This window comes from Planococcus citri, chromosome 2 (assembly GCF_950023065.1).
Source record: "Planococcus citri chromosome 2, ihPlaCitr1.1, whole genome shotgun sequence".
Lineage (NCBI taxonomy): Eukaryota > Metazoa > Arthropoda > Insecta > Hemiptera > Pseudococcidae > Planococcus > Planococcus citri.
Window position 1 is genome coordinate 81970177 of NC_088678.1, and position 20751 is coordinate 81990927.

The 20751-nt window shown below is 32.3% G+C and overlaps 1 protein-coding gene across 9 annotated transcripts in view; it reads left to right on the forward strand.

Moving 5' to 3' along the window:
• The window catches only part of shi (dynamin-1 shibire), a 44820-nt gene extending 25103 nt beyond the window's left edge, over positions 1-19717 (forward strand). For 4 of the 9 annotated variants that reach the window (XM_065353564.1, XM_065353565.1, XM_065353567.1 and 1 more), the window contains 8 exons: positions 1915-2083; positions 2173-2295; positions 2384-2503; positions 2777-2788; positions 3612-3818; positions 3914-4092; positions 4168-4383; positions 11973-14462. In XM_065353564.1, the coding sequence (XP_065209636.1) occupies positions 1915-2083; positions 2173-2295; positions 2384-2503; positions 2777-2788; positions 3612-3818; positions 3914-4092; positions 4168-4383; positions 11973-12093 (1147 nt within the window). In that variant the 3' untranslated portion in view covers positions 12094-14462. Of the gene's footprint in view, positions 1-1914; positions 2084-2172; positions 2296-2383; positions 2504-2776; positions 2789-3611; positions 3819-3913; positions 4093-4167; positions 4384-8330; positions 11516-11972; positions 14463-19061 lie in introns of those variants that run through there. The other 5 variants (XM_065353566.1, XM_065353570.1, XM_065353571.1 and 2 more) reach the window with 3 other exon arrangements.
• Positions 19718-20751: the final 1034 nt, after the last annotated feature.

Consider the following 20751-nt stretch of genomic DNA (forward strand, 5'->3'; position numbering starts at 1 on the left):
ACAGAGCTATTTTCAAGGAGATCTCTCGATGGCCCAATCGCAGATTTGTTTATTTTCCGTGTTTAAAACATAGAGAGGGAGCCTGTTAGGGTTCCTCTCAGCAAAAATATCAGCCGACTAAAAGTATAATTGGTGGTCCTTTGGAGCTTTGAATTTTCTGAAATGGTCCAAAAATTGTGTAAATTGGTCAAAAATCTATTTCTGACCGCAGAAGATAGACCCAACTGGAGGAACCTGGTCAGCTTTATAATCTGATCACGATGCTCGAAAACTGACGAACGAAGAAGAAGAAGAAGATAAACGATAAAGTAGTATTTTTGGGAGGAGGAGAAGGAGGAAGGGGAAAAGGTGAATTATTCGGCCAAAATAAAAGCGAAATGACGAAAAAATGAAAAATACATATTTTTTTCTGAATGAAAATTACCATAGATTGTGCAATCGCTCATTTCGTGTTAAGGCATTTTTTTGGTGGGGGGATTTTTGAATTTCTCCCAAAATTTTAACCGGTTTTGATCGGTCGCACGATATTTCCTCAAAAATTCCGAAAATCATGACCCATTGTAGGCTCAAAATTTTTAAAAATTGCTCAAAATCTATTTTTGTTGGAATATTTGAATTTTCAGCGAAATTCTAACCTATTTTGATAGGTTGAATGACACTTTTTTCAATCATTCCGAAAATCATGACTCAATTTCAGGCTAAAATTCTTCAAAATTGGCCAAAAGCCATTTTTGTTGAAATATTTGAATTTTTCACTAAATTTTAACCCATTTTGATAGGTCGCACGATATATTTTCAACAATGTTTTTTGGTCACAAAATTCTTCAAAATCGCTCAAAAACCATTTTTGTCGAAATATTTGAATTTCTCACAATCAAAACATTTTGATAGATCGCATGATACTTTTTCAAAAATTCCAAAAATCATGACCCATTTTTTTAGGCTCAAAATTTTCTCAAAATTGCTCAAAATCTATTTTTGTTGGAATATTTGAATTTTCAGCGAAATTCTAACCTATTTTGATAGGTTGAATGACACTTTTTTCAATCATTCCGAAAATCATGAATCAATTTCAGGCTAAAATTCTTCAAAATTGGCCAAAAGCCATTTTTGTTGAAATATTTGAATTTTTCACTAAATTTTAACCCATTTTGATAGGTCGCATGATATATTTTCTACAATGTTTTTTGGTCACAAAATTCTTCAAAATCGCTCAAAAACCATTTTTGTCGAAATATTTGAATTTCTCGCAAAATTTCAAAACATTTTGATAGGTCGCATGGTACTTTTTCAAAAATTCCAAAAATCATGAACCATTTTTTAGGCTCAAAATTGTTCAAAACCATTTTCGTTAGAATATTATTAGGTAAATTTTTAACGAAATTCTTACCTGTTTTGATAGATCCCATTACCCGAAAATCATGACTCAATTTTGTGCTCAAAATTTTGCTGGAGGCTCCAGAACTGTTCAAAAAGATTCGAAACCGTTTCCAATCGATAATTTCAGCAATCTGGGTCAATTTGCTAAAATTTTGAGTTTTTTTTCTATTTTTGGCCCAAATTTAATTTTTTTTTAATTCACAAAAATCAAAAAATTGCACAAGGGAATTTTTAAAATGAAATTCTACAACACTGGCCGAGAAGAGGGGATTAAAAAGTGAAATTTGAAATAACAGCCACCACAGAGACCTCTTATTTCTCAAATGTATTCACCCTTGTGTGAAAAAAGGATTTCGAACCTCTCCCTCTTCGCATCTCCGATTATTTTTCCTGGCAATTTTGAATATTTTGGTATTTTTTCTCTCTCATCGCGATATTAAAAATAAAAATAGCAGAATTAGCGCTTTAGTTCGTAGTTTTTTTTTTTAATATGCTTCTGTGAGATTAACTAATGGGTTTTGTTTTATGTTACAGCGCTCAACAATCGACAGAAAATACTAACAAAACCGGCCACAAATTAGGAAACCAAGTAATCCGAAAGGGATACATGTGTATTCATAATTTGGGTATCATGAAAGGTGGATCTCGCGATTATTGGTTCGTACTGACGTCCGAAAGTATTTCATGGTACAAGGATGAAGAAGTAAGTGTACCTCCAGAATCCGAAGAAAAAAACGTATTTGAACATTTCAACTTGCATACGATTGATCACGATGTTTATCTGTTGCACAGGAACGCGATAAAAAATACATGTTACCCTTAGATGGTTTGAAATTGAGAGACGTCGAACAGGGATTCATGTCTCGTCGACATACATTCGCTTTATTCAATCCAGAAGGTAGAAATGTGTACAAGGTAATTAAAATCTACGAGTACCTCCTGATTATACGTTAGTACGATAAATTTTGTTTTAAAAAAAATCAATTCTTTGTCAATGGGGAAGGATTACAAACAATTGGAATTGAGCTGCGAAAATCAAGATGATGTGGATTCGTGGAAAGCCTCCTTCCTCAGAGCTGGCGTATACCCGGAAAAAGCTACCGATACATCTAACGGAGAAGATGTAAGTATCGCAATTCGAGCCTTTCTCGAATCACAAACTAGTCATATTACGTGTGCGCTTGGGTAATAGATAGATAGCTATGGCAGGTGTATGGGTGATATTAAGGTGTGACTTTACAAAATGTTACGTTAAGTAAAAATTCTACCCCATCCTTTCTCATTATTCATGCACCCGTTTCATTTTTCTTTTTCATCATTCATCTGCCGAAAAATTGACGTCTGTTGCGAATTTCTTAATTAATCGAAATACCGTTTTATTTCTTCTGCTATCAAGGATGCATACGAGGTTTGTAACCGTTTACCTGGTTTATTATTTTTTCCTAGATAAAAAAATGTTTAAAAAATGGCGATCGGAATGCTCCCATTTTATCCGCTAGTGGTGGTAGTTAATCGTTATAAGAACGATGCATGTGTCTGCGTTCAGTATATTATTCGTACGTGCCTTGTACCTATTCATTCGAATACCTGTATACTTGTTGCGAGAAAATTATGTTCATAGTATTTCGCTTTATTGTATTTTGTATTTATACATTTTGCTCGTCTCATTCGTAATTTAAATTGAAAAAAATATATATATTATATAAGATGGGGTTGCCCCATTTGTACATAAATAATTGAAGCATGTCATCGGTGTTTTGGAAAAGTAAATTTTATTCCGACATATGCCAATAGGAATAATTGCACCCCCCCCCCCGATCCTCTGGGACAACTTTTCTCTTAAACGGGGCATCCTAAGAAACATTTTGAAGCAAACTTGCCGAAAAAAATTGGCCTTACTCATGAAATGGTCGCCATTTTGTTAGTAGAGTCAACTTTCGGCAACTTTACTTTAAAATGCTCCTTAGAATGTTACAGTGGAGCAAAAAATTGTCTGAGATGATCTGAAGGGGGTAGGGGATTAGTACAATGGCATGTTTTGGACTATTTCCAATTAGTCGCTGGTCCTGCACCATGTGATGATGGAATTGTGAGACATTATACATCCTGTATTTTGCATGATGAGTAGTCTTTTCTGTACAAAATAGCCAACTTTCGAGTGTAAAATAGAAGAAAAAGAGACGACAAATATGTCGATTTATTTTAATCGAACGTTGAAATTATTTTTTCAGGGTGCTGGAGAAGGTACACAATCGATTGATCCGCAATTGGAACGCCAAGTAGAAACGATTCGTAATTTGGTAGATTCGTATATGAAAATTGTAACGAAAACTTGCCGTGATCTCGTACCGAAAACAATTATGTTCCTGATTATAAATAATTCGAAAGGTTTCATTAACGCCGAATTGCTAGCTCACCTGTATGCGTCTGGAGATCAAGTGAGTTTTGTTAGTTTATATCGATACGACGAGACGTTTGTGTCATTGTGTGGTTGATTCGTCTAATACGATCGATTTAAAATTTATTTCTTCAGTCTTCGATGATGGAAGAAAGTCCGGAAGAAGCGATGAAACGCGAAGAAATGATGAGAATGTATCACGCGTGCAAAGAAGCTCTGAAAATCATCGGAGATGTAGCTATGGTGACCGTTACGACGCCGGTACCGCCGCCTGTGAAAAACGATTGGCTGGCTTCTCAAATGGATAATCCGAGGTAAGCTTATTTTTTTCTTCTGCTCTGTTCTGGATGGTAAGTATGTTTTCATTGTTTACGGATTTGTTTGCGTAGATTATCACCGCCAAGTCCAGGCGGCGCTGCTAGAAGGGCTACTCCGCAAGCTGGACCAGGAGCATCGATGGCGTCCAGAGCTCCTCCTCCACCTCCCGCAGCCGGTCGTCCGGCTCCGGCTGTACCAAATCGACCTGCACCCGATCAGCAACGACAACCACCTATGCCACCCGGTCGACCTGGTGGTCAAGGACTTCCTCCACCTTTAATACCTACGTAAGTGTCGAATTGAGATAATTTTACATGTGTGGTCTGGGTTTTATTTACCTACTTAATCAAATTAACGTAGATAGTGTGATAAATATCAATGAGTAAACATTTCATTTGGTGGGTTGCAAATTTTTCATCGTGGTAAAGGCACAACATGGTTTTATCACGGGCAAAGAAATTGGTATTATGTTGTAAATGGTCTGGTTGAATTTTCATCCTGCGAAATGTGGCGTTGAATGGAATTTTTGTGCATATTTCAAGGGAACCTCTTGAGGTGTCCGTCTCCGATTTGAACGGGACCGCGATTTTTGGAAAGAGCATAGTCTAAACCCCCCGAAACCAAATTTTCAGCTGCCCAAGTTCATTTTTCGATTTTTGGCGAATTTTTGAAAATCCAAAATCGACTATTTTGGTGATTTATGCTTTTTTTAAAAAAGTACGTACTTGATCACTAGAAATGTTCAAAATAAGTCCTAAAACTGATATTAACCCCCCAAATCCGAATTTCGCCATTTCCAGCCATTCTGGAGCCTCCAGCGCTATTTTTCAAATTTCTCCAGAATTTTGAATTTGCTCCAGAAGGCGTGAATATGAAGTTGGGCAGCTAAAAATCGAGTTGTGTGTTATATGTACTCGACTTGTTTAACGAATTTATCCACATTTGAGCCGATTCTGGAGCGGACACCTCAAATGGTTTTTTGACCAGCTTTTTTCATAATAAGAAATCCAAAAAAATCAAAATTTTACCGTTTGCGAGGAAATTTTCGAAATTTGCGTGAATCGCAGTATTTTAACATGAACTAACCCCACGAGGGTGAATTTCGCCATTTCCAGCTATTCTGGAGGCTCCAGCGCGATTTTTCAATTTGCTCCAGAAAGCGTGAATATGAAGTTGGGCAGCTAAAAATCGAGTTGTGTGTCATACTCGAACTGTTTAACGAATTTATCCACATTTGAGCCGATTCTGGAGGGGACATCACAAGTGTGGGTTTTTGACCAGCTTTTTTCATAATAAAAATATCCAAAAATTAAAGGGAGGCCCAAGAAAGGCTGGAAATAGCGAAATTCGCTCTCGTGTGGTTAATTAATGACAAAATACAGCGATTCGCGCAAATTTCAAAAATTTTCTCCCAAACGAGGAATTTTTGGTTTTTGGATATTTTTATTTTGAAAAAAAGCTGTTCAAAAAACCACTTTTGAGGTGTCCGCTCCAGAATCGGCTCAAATGTGGATAAATTCGTTAAACAGGTCGAGTATAACATACAACTCGATTTTTAGTCGCCTAACTTCATATTCATGCCTCCTGGAGCAAATTGAAAATTCTGGAGAAATTTAAAAATTGCACTGGAGGCTCCAGAATGGCTGGAAATGGCGGAACTTAGCCTCAGGGAGTTTGTTGTGTTCAAAATACAGCGATTCGCGCAAATTTCGAAAATTTCCTCGCAAACGGTAACATTTTGATTTTTTTGGATTTCTTATTGAAAAAAGCTGGTCAAAAAACCACTCTTGAGGTGTCTCCTCCGGAATCGGCTCAAATGTGGATAAATTCGTTAAACAGGTCGAGTATAACACACAACTCGATTTTTAACTGCCCAACTTCATATTCACGCCTTCTGGAGCAAATTGAAAATTCTGGAGAAATTGAAAAATCGCGCTGGAGCCTCCAGAATAGCTGGAAATGGTGAAATCCTCCCTTGTGGGGTTAGTTCATGATAAAATTCTGCGATTCACGCAAATTTCAAAAATTTCCTCGCAAACGGTAAAATTTCGATTTTTTTGGATTTCTTATTATGAAAAAAGCTGGTCAAAAAACCACTCTTGAGGTGTCCGCTCCAGAATCGGCCCAAATGTGGATAAATTCGTTAAACAAGTCGAGTATAACACACAACTCGATTTTTAGCTGCCCAACTTCATATTCACGCCTTCTGGAGCAAATTCAATATTCTGGAGAAATTGAAAAATAGCGCTGGAGGCTCCAGAATGGCTGGAAATGGCGAAATTTGGATTGGGGGGGGGGGTTAATATCAGTTTTAGGACTTATTTTGAACATTTCTAGTGATCAAGTACGTACTTTTTTTTAAAAAAGCATAAATCACCAAAATAGGCAATTTTGGGTTTTCAAAAATACGCCAAAAATCGAAAAATGAACTTGGGCGGCTGAAAATTTGGATTTGGGGGTTTTAGTACATGCTCTTTCCAAAAATCGGGAGAGGTTCCCTTGTAAGTTGCTAAAATTACTAGATGTAACTTGTCTTGTTTTTTTTTGCCGGAAATTGTCAAAAAAAAAAACTTTTTTAGCAACATTGCTGAATACCCTCAAATTTTTTCTGCAAATGTTACTCAACTTTTTTGCCTAAAAATTAATAATTTCTAACCAGTTTCACTTTTTGATAGAAATTCGTGCCCTCTTGCCAAATTGCCAGAGTCTCGTTTCTTTTCCAAAAATTACTTCAAAGTTACCATAAAGTTTTTTTTTAAATTTTTTGCCAGCAGTTCCTGAAAAGTCCTGCTTTTTGCTGAAATTGTCAGTGTTGCTGTTTTGAAAAAAATTGTCTAATATTTTCTCTTTTTCAAAAATTACCAAAAATTTGTCGTTTATTTACAAATTGTGTCAAAGTTGCTTATTTGGCATAAAATGCAAAAAAATCACGCTTTTTGGACAAAACTTGTCAAAAAGTCTTGCTCTTGCGACAGGCTAATAATTGACAAAAAAATCCAGCTTTAAACATAAAAATATTTTTTTCCAAAATTGTTTAAAAATTCTCGTTTGTTAAGAATTGACAAAAATTTTTGCTTTTTTGATAATTGGCAAAAACTTGTCGTTGATTTGAAAAAAAATTTCAAAAGGTTCCACTAAATTCCAAAAAAACGCTTATTTGGCAAAAATTGTCAAAAATTTATAAAAATCCTCGCTTTTTAACAAAATTGAGAATTTTTGCTTTTTTACCACGAATTGTCAAGAATTACCAATAACCCTCCTTTTTCTTTGCCAAAAAATTGCGAAAAAAAAATTATAAAAAAATATTTTGTTGGCCGATAATTATTGATGAAAAGTGTTGGTTTTTGAAATTTCCAAAAATTACTAAAAATTTTCGAATTCTTCCATTTTAATGATATTGCTAAGAATTGTCTTTTTTTTTGGGGCACAGAATTCTAAAAAGTCTCTCTTTATAGTTTTTTCCAAACATTGCCCAAAAAGCCTCTTCTTCTGCTGAAATTGTAAAAGTCTTGCTGTTTTATCAAAACGTTACGAAATAATTCAATGCTTTAAAATTGAGAATCAGAATATTTCATTTTGCAATGTTCTAGGTTTTTTTTTTTTTTGGTGATTTTTCTATGTTATTAAACGAGTTTTTTTGGTTGCTAAAGTTGATTTTTTTTTATTTTAAGAGTAGGTTGTCTAATCAAGGAACGCTTTAAACAATCTGTCTGCTTAAAAAAGCATGAAACTGAATTTATTTGCCCAATTCGATGTCTTGGATTGAAAGAATTGGTTTTCGTTTGACCACAAAACAAAGTTTATTTTTCTGTGGAGGGAGGTTCGAAATTTTTGAAACTATTACTGAAAACAGATGTTTTTTTTGTTGAAAAAAGATGTTGACTAGAAAACCAGTTTTTTCACGTTTTTAGTGCCCTTGACTTTCTAGCCCCTTTCCCACTCGTTTTTGGCCATAAATAGTGGATTTTCACACATTTTAAAACGCGTTTTAATAATTTCGTAATCACTGGATCCTCCTGAATTATTCTAAGAGTCTAAGATGTGTATGAAATAGATGCAATTTCTAACTTACTGACCCAAAAATTAAGTTCTTTGCTCATTTCGCACGATGAACACGATCTGATCGAGCTGGACCAAAGATGCTATTTTCCATATTTGAAGTTATAATAAACATGAAAAAAATTTTCACGGTTATTGTTTTGATGGTGTGTGTGTGTCTGTGTGTACCTTACAGGCGCCGTTAATTAACATCTTTAACGCATTGTAACACGGGTGAAGTGCTATTCCTTGCTACTAGCACCATTATTTAACATACTTCATGTAACGTCGTACCTACATTTACTTTTATCGTAGTAATATTTACTAGATTTTGGTGTATTCTTCGGTATTTGGTTCATGATCCGTCGGATCGCTAATATCCTACGTATTTATTATTGGCTCGAAAAAAGAAAATTCAGTTTCTCTGTATTATGAACCGAATACGATGATGAATATTTTTAAAATATTATCTGTGTTAACGAATCTAGGCGGGTGTTGGATTTTTTGCCTTGGTTCTAATAATCAAACCGTTGGGTCGATGGTGTTGAAAATTTATCGTGCCACGAGGCTCATTTCTTTCTCGCTCATTACTTATGTGTGTTTGTGAAAATTTTTCGTTGAAAAAAAAAAAATATTAATTTATAAGCTGTGGACAAGGAATGGTTTCTCACCCGTCTATATTCTGGTTTTATTTGTATGTATCATTTTGTTGGGTTCTTGTTGTATAACTAACAATTCGCCTTTCTTATTATAATTATTATTTCCGAATCAGAGAAACGCCTCATTCTTAAGATCATAAGATATATTGGTAGATTTTTCTTTTCGTGTTTATGTTTTTGTAAATTTTATCGCGAAGTAGGCTGAAGTGGTTCTTCGTGTTCGTGTGTTGGTTTTAAAAATAAAGTAACAGCTTTTAGAATACCTGTAATATTTGGGGAATGCATTTTTGAAATGCTCGTGCACTTTGGTATAAATCGAACGCTTAATACGAAGAACCACTGGTACAATAAATTGATGAAATATTGCAAAAATTTAAATGTCACGCGCACAATTGGCTTTTGGTACAAATCCCCTTTATCGTTTTAATATTGCAAATGTATTCGTTTTAGTTTTACAATTTCTGACAAGTATTTCAACCATTTTGGATTAAAAATTGAAAAAATGTTTTAAAAAAGGGTAAATTTTTGTTTTAAAGTACAAATGTACGATATTTGTCAGAAATTGTATCCAGCTATATGTCCCATTTATCTGCAGAGAGATCTACCAAAGTGAAATCCGCGCGCAAAGGTCAAATTTTTGGTTCGTTGTTGCTCATTTGGGTTCAGAAGTGAGGATCAATAGGTTATTTTATTCGAAATGTGAACTTTGAATGGTTCAATTTTGAATAGAAAAAGAGTAAATTAGTGTCTCATCTGGCTAAACGGATTTCACTTTGTTAGTTTGCAAAAAGTAGATCAGTCTATGGTCCAGTGGGAAAAATGTGCTCCGGAAATCAAATTTAGTGGGAATTTTGGCAACCTAAAAAATTCAGTTGGCTTTTTGTAGTGATATGAATCTAAAAAAATGTCAGAAAAGACAAAAGTTTGTTGTGTATTTCGTCAGTTATGGATTAGTTTTAGATCATCTTCAATCTTCACACTTCGAGTATGTTTGTATTTTTTGTTGGTCTGTTGCTCAATGAGGCGTTGGTGCCCTGACGGGGGGGGGGGTTTACAAAGACGTCATCAAGTTGACGATCAAAAAATCCATATCTGCATGGAAAAGGTCGTTCCATGTCCATTGAATCGGAATTCGCGAAAAATGGCTCACACAATTTAGCGTGGCGAATTTCAAAGTCCCCCCCCCCAACCATTTCAAAGCGGAAATAAACTGTTATTGAATTATTCAAAAGTGACCTTTCAACCTATCAAAATGGGTTAAAATTTCGCAAGAAATTCAAATATTTTGACGAAACCAGTTTTTGAGCATTTTTGAAGAATTCTGAGGCCAAATTGAATCATGACTTTTTTTTCGGATTTTTGAAAAACTGTCATGTGACCTATCAAAATAGGTTAAAATTTCGCGAAAAATCCAAAAATTCCAACGAAAATATTTTTTGAGCATTTTTGAAAATTTTTGAGCTTTAGGTACTTAGAATCAAGATTTCTGGGATTTTTGAAAAGGTGTCATGTGACCTGTCAAAATGAGTTGAAATTTCGCGAAAAATTCAAATATTTTGATGAAATCAGTTTTTGAAAATTTTGAAGATTTTTGAAGATTTTTGAGCCCAAAATTGATTTATGATTTTTGGGATTTTTGATAAGGTGTCATGTGACCTATCAAAATAGGTTGAAATTTCACGAAAAATCCAAAAATTCACACGAAAACTTTTTTTGAGCATTTTTGAAAATTTTTGAGCTTTAGGTACTTAGAATCAAGATTTCTGGGATTTTTGAAAAGGTGTCATGTGACCTGTCAAAATAAGTTGGAATTTCGCGAAAAATTCAAATATTTTGATGAAATCAGTTTTTGAAAATTTTGAAGATTTATGATGATTTTTGGGATTTTTGATAAGGTGTCATGTGACCTATCAAAATAGGTTGAAATTTCGCAAAAATCCAAAAATTCATACGAATATGTTTATTGAGCATTTTTGAAGATTTTTGAGCTCTAGGTACTTAGAATCACGATTTCTGGGATTTTTGAAAAGGTGTCATGTGACCTGTCAAAATAGGTTGAAATTTCGCGAAAAATTCAAATATTTTGATGAAATCAGTTTTTGAGAATTTTTGAAGATTTTTGAAAATTTTTGAGCCCAAAATTGATTTATGATTTTTGGGATTTTTGAAAGTGTCATGTGACCTGTCAAAATAGGTTGAAATTTCGCAAAAAATTCAAAAATTTTGACGAAAAGTTTTTTTGCGCATTTTGAAGAATTTTGCCCCCAAAAATGGGCCACGATGTTTGAGATTTTGGAAAAACTGTCATGAAACCAACCAAAATGGTTTAAAACTTTACGAGATATTCAACAATTTCTGTTGTTTTTTTTTTTCAAAAATTTTAACCTTTTTTGATTATTGCATAACACGTTTTTCAAAAATTATGAGCTCAAAATTTTTCAAAAATGCTCGAAAAACATTTTCGTCGAAATATTCGACATTTCCAAGATATTTTTATCCATTTTAAAAAGTCACATGCAATTTTTTCAAAATTCCCCAAAATTATGATCCAATTTGAGCTTGAAATTCTTCAAAAATGCTCAAAAAACGTATTCGTCAAAATATTTGAATTCCTCGCGAAATTTTAACCCATTTTGATAGGTCACAAGGTTACTTTTGAATAATCCTAAAACATTTCATTTTTATTCTAAATTGGTGGGGGGGGGGGTGAATTTTTGAAAATTCGACTACACCCCATAGTTCCGCCGGTTTTTCGTGAACATCGGTTCAGTGGGCTTGAATTTGTGCAAAATTTGTCTAAAAATCCCACTTTAGGATCCCTAATAAACGTGTATTCGGAATGAGGGGAATGTTCAGTACTAACCTGTGTGAAATTTTCGTTTTTTGGGGGGGTTTTATGCTCGACTCACTTCCCCTCTCCTATTGTGAAATTTTGAAAATCCAAAATACGTCTTTTCTGGCATTCAGGATCCATTTTTACAGCCAATTGGACTGTAGACTGTAATGAAGATGACAAGAATACGTCGTATCGATGTCGCTATATATACCTATAGTTTATATCGAGCTGAATTATGTTATCCTAATTACTCACATAGCTATTAATAATAATTTTACCCAATATAAAAATATATAAATTGTAATCTATGTACGTGTATTTAAACGATGTGTTCATTCATCAGTCGAGGAGGGATCCAGTTGCCGCCCCAAGTTCAGCAGCAAGTCCAGCAAGCGGTTGGCAAAGCAGTCACACAAGTCGCTGTTAACGAATTGGCTAATGCGTTTTCTAGTCGCTTTAAGTAAACTTTTCTTTCAAAACATCTCTTATTATAATTTTTATTACGCATCATATTATTACTATAGGTTATATACGTATTACCTACGCATTCTTTTCATTTTTCCTTTCTCTCTCTCTATATATATTATATATTATTTTTTAGGTTGTTTTTTTTTTCTCTTGTCATTATTTTTCGTGGTTATCGTCAAAATTTACCGCATACTTAAATTCATTATATAGTGTAAAATATAAGGTCGTGGCTAAATTATAATAATAACGTACACACATCAAAAATACCTCACCCCTATTTCGCTTCTCGTCGTGTAACAGATTTCTCGCTTTTTATAGATTTCAGTCTGTACTTCGAAAATCATTGCGCTTATTTTATTTTATTTATTTTTTCTCGTTTTTTGTTTTATTACTTTTATTTTGTTTTATTCTGTATATTTTTTTAATCGATATTTTCGAAAGTAAGTTGATAATTTTTGTTTGTTTCTGTGAAACGTTTGTAACTCGAACCGGTTACGATTTTATTGTATCCCTCCCCTCAAATCATCTGGTTCCTGGATCGCGATCGTGTTTGTTTTCACATCGAAATTCGTTGTACGATTTACCATCCCTTTAGTCGATTGGAATAATTTTTCTGCGAATTGATGTGGCACAATTTTGTTGTTTTTTTTCTCTTTTTATATAAGACTGTTGTTCGATCTAATTCTAAACTGAACCATCTTTCTTCGTTGAGAGTCTACTTTCATTATGAGTTAATTTTTTTCTTGCTAATTTAAAAAAGAAAATTATTCCATACGAGGTATCTTATATTATGTATTAGTCGATCGAATTTTGCCACCGCTTCGTCGTTCGTTGTTGTTCGTGTCGTCAAAGAAAAATATATCAGATAAAAGAGCACCATTTTTTTTTCTTTTGTAAATTTATCTTAACGTACGTTTTAAAGAAATTTTTCTTTGCTCAGATTTATTAAACGAAAGAATTGCGTTTTTTAAAATTATTTTTAAAAAAAATACATATTTAAAAAAAGCAATATTTTTTTTTGTAAAACTATAAATAAATAAACAATACAGAGTAGAGTGCGTTCTATATTATTTATTTAAATGAAAAATTATTTCACATTAATCATTTTGTTTGTTTGTTTTTTTCCTTTTCCTTTCCTTTCCTTTTTCGTTAATTTATTTATTTTATTCATCGATTATTTTAATTATAATTTGTATTTTTTATATACTATATAATGAAAGCCATTACTATTATGGACAGTTCAGTATTAATACAGGTCTTTTAGGTATTTAAATTAAAAAAAAAAAAATTGTACATTGATTACTTCAATAGTTACCATTTGATTATGAGCATTGAAAAATTGGCTTGTTTGTTTTTACTTGGTATTTTTATAAGGTTTAAATAATTTTTAATATCCATATTTAATGTGTCGAGTTTTATAAAAAAAAAAAAATATTATCGAAAACACGATGATGAACGAGTGAAAAGTGCGCTATCGCGTATCGGATGTCGAATTACTGGAGTCAATTTTTCTTGTATCGTGTTAATAAATTTTTAAGAAAAGGAGAGATTCGAGTTGTTGTAATTTTGCATCCGATACGAACGAGTGGTCTTTGGATTTGTATCAAAAACAATGAAATCAGAGTGTTTCGAAATGTGGAATGAGAAATAAATTCTGGACAGGAGTAGTTTTCGTTATGTAGGAGAGGAATTATTCGTACTTTTGCACTTTTTATGTAAAAGATTTACATACCCCCCTACCGTTGTGTATTTTATAGTTGATAATTTATTACGATATTGTTCTACAGTTTAGTATGTAATAACGATAATGATAATATTGATATAATATAATAATAGTTATAAAAAAATAATGGTATGATTACTCGAATGATTTTTTTTTTGTGGAAAAGATTTTTGGAATGCGATGACACGCTTCGCATAATAATATACGTTTTATTACCTATCATTATACCTACCTAATATAATCTAAAGAAAGAGGACAAATGAAAAAAAAATTGAAACAATTCATCAATATACTAAATTACTTGTATGTTAATCATTTCACTTCCGCTTGTGTCAATTATACGGCTTATTCTTTCGCGTAATTAGCTTACGAAGTATTATTTATTTTATGAATATATTGAATAATAGATGTATCCGGTTATTTTAAAATTCAAACTGTTATAGAGTGCTCTCATCATACCTACATGTACAGTAGAATAGTTTTATCAACATAAAGAAAAATACTATTTTAGATACATAATATTATTTTAAAAAAACTCACTCTACCAAGTTTTATTTACTATTTACATATAGTAAACAATTATTTTTATTGTTATTGATTGTTGCTGTTTATAGATACTAATAAATTGCATATTTAACGTTTCTCGAGTGGTTTTTTTCTTTTTTTCGTCGCTTTTTTTTATTACATACAAGTCTAACAGCATGATTCATCTGCGTGATTAACCTCGTGTGTGTTTTTTTGTGTTAGTTATTATAACGTAACTAATTTCATATTTTGTGCATTAAAAAAAAAGAGAAGGTGAACTAAAAAGGTGTGAAGGTGTTGTTAGCTTTTCATCGGATTATCTTATTAATGTGAACTTACGGTTTCGGTGTTTTTGAATTCGTTGGTGTTGAGTTTTACATTTTAGTGTGTATTCCATTTTTGTCATCACTAATTTTGATAACGAAGATATCAGCTTTAAAGGTATGGATATTTTAATTCATCGTGTTATGTGTAGTTTACAATAGACCAACTGGCCAAAAGCGTTCGGTTAAGTTGCAGTTCTGGGGCCAAAACCATTCAAATTTGAACTCTCCCCTCCATTTTTCAAAAATTCCGAAAATTATTCCTCAAATTTGAATTTTAAATTACCCAAAAGTGCTAAAATAAAGTATGAAAAGAAATTTTAAATTTTCTGTCAATTCTGTCAAAATTTTAAGCGAAAATTAAGACCCAATTTCGGGATGACAATTTTTCAAAAATTGCCCAAAAATCACTATTACAGAAATATTTGAATTCCTCGTGCAATTTGAACCATTTTGATGAATTGTAAAAACAACGGTAGTAAAAGTTCCGAAAATTATAGCCTAATTTTGAGCTCAAAATTCATCAAAATCGCAAAAAAATCATTTTTGTGGACAGTATTCGAATTTTTCACCAAGTTTGAACTCATTTTGATTGGTTGAAAGGCACTTTCCACAAAATCTTCAAACATCATATCTCAAATATTTGACTCAAAATAGGTAATTCATAAATGTTGAAAAAAAGTTGGGATGGAAATTTTTAAATATCTCGCAAAATTCTGAACCCTTTTGCTTGGTTTCATGACAGTTTTTCCAAAATGTAATCTGAAACATCGTGACCCATTTTTGGGCGCAAAACCCTTCAAAAATTATTAAGAAACATTTTCGTTGAAATTTTTGGATTTTTTGGGAACATTCAACCTATTTTGACAGGTCACATGACAGCTTTTCAAAATTTCCAAAAATCATGATTCAATTTTGGGCTCAAAAATCTTCAAAAATTCTCAAAAACTGATTTCGTCAAAATATTTGGATTTTTCGCGAAATTTCAACCTATTTTCATAGGTCTCAAGACACTTTTTCAAAAATCCCAAAAATCATGATTCAATTTTGGGCTCAAAAACCTTCAAAAATGTTCAAAAACAGGTTTTCGTCAAAATATTTGAATTTTTCGCGAAATTCCAACCTATTTTGACAAGTTACATGACACTTAATCAAAAATTCCAAAAAAATCATGATTCAATTTTGGGTTCAAAAATCTTCAAAAATGTTCAAAATCAGGTTTCGTCAAAATACTTGAATTTTTCGCGAAATTCCAACCTATTTTGACAGGTTACATGACACCTAATCAAAAATTCCAAAAAATCATGATTCAATTTTGGGCTCAAAAATCTTCAAAAATGTTCAAAAACAGGTTTCGTCAAAATATTTGAATTTTTCGCGAAATTCCAACCTATTTTGACAGGTTACATGACACCTAATCAAAAATTCCAAAAAATCATGATTCAATTTTGAGCTCAAAAATCTTCAAAAATCTTCAAAAACCGGTTTCGTCAAAATATTTGAATTTTTCGCGAAATTCCAACCTATTTTGACAGGTTACATGACACCTAATCAAAAATTCCAAAAAATCATGATTCAATTTTGAGCTCAAAAATCTTCAAAAATTCTCAAAAACTGATTTCGTCAAAATGTTTGAATTTTTCGCGAAAGTTTAACTTATTTTGACAGGTCACATGACAGCTTTTCAAAATTCCCAAAAATCAGGATTCAATTTTGAGCTCAAAAATCTTCAAAAACGCCCCAAAAACATTTTCGTATGAATTTTTGGTGTTTTCGCGAAATTTTAACCTATTTTGATAGGTCACATGACAACTTTTCAAAATCCCCAAAAATCAGAATTCAATTTTGGGCTCAAAAATCTTCAAAAATGTTCAAAAACAGGTTTCGTCAAAATGTTTGAGTTTTTCGCGAAATTTCAACCTATTTTGACAGGTCACATGACAGTTTTTCAAAATTCCAAAAAATCCTGATTCAATTTTGGGCTCAAAAATCTTCAAAAATTCTCAAAAACTGATTTCGTCAAAAAGTTTGAATTTTTCGCGAAATTTTAACCTATTTTGACAGGTCACATGACAGTTTTTCAAAATTCCCAAAAATCATGATTCAATTTTGAGCTCAAAAATCTTCAAAAATGCACAAAAAACATATTTCTATGAATTTTTGGATTTCTCGCGAAATTTCAACCTATTTTGATAGGTCACATGACAGCTTTTCAAAATTCCCAAAAATCAAGATTCAATTTTGGGCTCAAAAATCTTCAAAAATTCTCAAAAACTGATTTCGTGAAAATATTTGGATTTTTCGCGAAATTTCAACCTATTTTGACAGGTCACATGACACCTAATCAATAGTTCCAAAAAATCATGATTCAATTTTGGGCTCAAAAATCTTCAAAAATTCTCAAAAACTGATTTCGTTAAAATGTTTGAATTTTTCGCGAAATTTTAACCTATTTTGACAGGTCACATGACAGCTTTTCAAAATTCCCAAAAATCAGGATTCAATTTTGAGCTCAAAAATCTTCAAAAACACCCAAAAACATTTTCGTATGAATTTTTGGATTTTTCGCGAAATTTCAACCTATTTTGATGGGTCACATGACAGCGTTTCAAAATTCCCAAAAATCAGGATTCAATTTTGGGCTCAAAAATCTTTATAAAAGCGCTCAAAAAACATTTTCGTTGGAATTTTTGGATTTTTCGCAAAATTTTACCCATTTTCATAGATTGCATGGCACTTTTCCATAATCCCATGACTCAATTTTTGGGCTCAGAAATCTTCATACCGGGTTTTTATCAAAATATTTGATTTTTCGCAAAATTTCAGTCTGTTTTGATAGTTTGCATGACAATTTTTCAAAAATCCTAAAAATCATGACCCAATTTTGGCCTCAAAATTTCATTCTGAAATTGGAGGAATAATGCTCAAAATGAGCATTTTCTTTCTATCCCGATTTCCGAAATGAATTTTTAAAAATTGAGTCATTATTTTCAGGATTTTTAAAAAAGTGTCCGTGACCTTATCAAAAAAAATTTTTGAAGCCAAAATTCAAAATTTCGTGAAAAAATAAGAAATTGATTTTGTGCACAAGTTGTGATAATTTCAAAATGAGGGGGGGTGACGTGATTTTTAAATCAAAAAAATTTTTGGTTAAAAATGAAGAGAATGACGGTGGGGATTATTTTAATCTGGAAATACCTAAAATTATTATTTTGATAAGGTCACGTGACATTTTTTTTAAATCTTGAAAATCATTACCCTATTTTTTTTCCAAGGTGTCATACGACCTATCAAAATGGGTCCAGATTTCAAGAGAAAATCAAAGTGTATGTCTATTTTTTTTTTAGCGCATTTGAAGAACTTCGAGCTCGAAATTTGAATTTCAAGATTTTTGAAAAAAGAAGTCGCCCAAACTTTCAAAATGGGTTCAAATTTTGCGAGGAATACGAATTTTCCAATCAATAAATTTTTTATCGATTTTTAAGAATTTTGATCTCAGAATTGGGTTATGATTTTTAGAAAGATTTTGGAGGTATCGTGCAACTCAAAATGTAATAAAATTCCCATCTTGACTTTTTTATTGATCATTTTTGAAGAATTTTGAGCACAAAATTGGCTCAATGCAACGTATTAAAATGGATTCAAATTTCGAGAGAAAAACAAAAATTTATGATCCAAGTTTTTTTGAGCACATTATAAAAATTGCAAGCTCGAAAATGGTACGTGAATTTCAGAATTTTTCGAAAAAATAATCGTTAGGTCCATCATAATGAATGAGTTCAAATTTTGTAAGTATATAAATCCAAATGTTGAAAAAACAAAATGATTTTTGAGTGATTTGAAGAGTTTTAAGCTCAAAGTTGGGGCATGATTTTCCAACTTTTCGTAAAGTTTTTACCCGTCTGATCAAAATGAGGTGAAATTCCGACAAATGAACGAAGATTTCTGTCTCAATTTTTGAAAAGCAATTTCGATGAATTTTGAGCCGATTCGAGAATGATTTTCTGGTTCAAAGTTCAACAGAAAATCAAAAACTTTTTCCATGATTCGTTTTTTTAGCTTGTTTGAAGAATTTTTACTTCAAAATTAGGACACAATTTTTGGATTTATTGAAAAAGTATTTGCAATTTTTTCAAAATGGGTGAAAATTTCGCAAAAATCCAAATATTCTAACTAAAATTATTTTTTACCAATTTTGGTAAATTTTGAGTGCAAAATTGAGTAAATTTTTTGGAATGCAAAAATTCCAGCCAAACTCGATTTGTGGAGCCCTTTTGGCTAGTTGGACTTTAACTCTGGACTGATATGTTTGTTAGGGATGTTGATCAATTGATCATGATTATCGTAGTAGATAAATTGAAAAATTATTAAATTAATATCGTTCTGTTTACAGGAGACCCGTTCCTTCGTTACCGCCCAGGCTGCCGAGTAGGCCAGCATATTTATGATTTCACGATATATTTTCATTTAATTCTTCGTAAGAATAATTTATTTTTTATATGTTTAAAGTGTTACTCTCATTCTTAAATTTTTTTTATACGTGCAAAATGTGAAATTTTTCTTCTAATGCTATTCCAAGGTTCATTCTAATAAATTAAGTACCTACCTATTTGAGTTGTCAGCGCTTCCTAATACCTAGCTAAAAAAAAAACTATTCGCAAGGAATGCAAGTACCTTCGACACTTACGTTCATTTTTTATGCTTAAACATTTTTCCAATGTGTATAAATTGAATACAAACGAGATCAATGTTTTTTATTCCGAAGAAATTTAATTTTCCCGCGAGAGAAAAATTTCAAGAGATAATGATTAATATTTTTGTTTGTGGCTGTGTTTTTGATTACTTCTACTTGTAAGTATATGTATCTACGTAAATATAGTCTTTCTAGTACTATAAGTTCTTGTGTTATCGTATACATTTCTAGACCTGAAGCTGGGTAAGCTTTCATTTGATCGTATATTATATTAATGTACTCGTACCTCTACTTTAAGTGTGCGTCGTTCTGTTTACAGCGTAATCATTGAGGAAATATACCTATACGAATGTCAAGTCTGTCGTGTGTTAATTTCAGTTGATTCTTGCGATGTACATAGTTGTAAGATTTGAAGTTTTATTAAAATTGGTTCGGTGGTTCTTGAGGTATTGAACTTTGAAATTTTACTATGGATAAGGCTCAAAAGCTGCGAACTTTCAAATACCTATGTTGAAGTTTCGCGAGAAATTCAAATAGTTCAACAAAAATGTTTATTGGGCATTTTTTCATTTTCAGATTGTGCATTCTTTCCAAATTATGACATTTTGAATGCATTTTCAGAACTCTCATTGTCTCTAAGCTACAACTTGTTTTTTTTTTTTTTTTTTTTTTTACAAAATTCCAGATCAATTTCTATGTTTGCATTTCCTCTAGATAATTGTGAAATTTCAAATTGTTCGTTAGAGTTTGCATTATCACGAAGGAGAGAAGATGAAACCAGGATAGAACAATGGACAGGAAAGAGAAAAGGCAGATGCACTAGATAAGTAAGTATAGATAACGAAATTTGTGGAAAGATGGTCATTGTTTAGAAATGAGCGAGAAAGAAACAAGAAGACAGGATCGCGAGCTTCGCATTGCTCCCCCTCCCCCCTCCTTAAGGACAGCGAGGAAAAAAGTGAGAGGAGTATGCGTATACATACATATGTGAGCTAAAAGTAACACTACATGCATGGAATGAGTAAGTAAGACAGATGTATGATAAAATCTTTAGTGTTAGTTGTTTCTAAGAAAAAAAAACAACAAAGTTTATAATACAATAAGAGAACAATTCATATTTTAAAACTGAAACAAACGACTGGTTTGCATATCCTGCCAGACCTGGTAGGTATCACGGACGGTTCGAGTGAAGGAGAAGAGAAGGGAAGGGCGGAAGATCGAATGAGTGACAATTTTCTTGCAATGAAGAGAAATTGTTTGGTTCAGATAATATGGAGTTGTAAATTAAAAATGCAGTTTTAAAAACGGATCTATTAATAGGTAATTCATGTAGTTTATAATGGGTTGATTTTGCAATTTTTTAAGGAAGTTTTTTCACCATGTTTGAGTA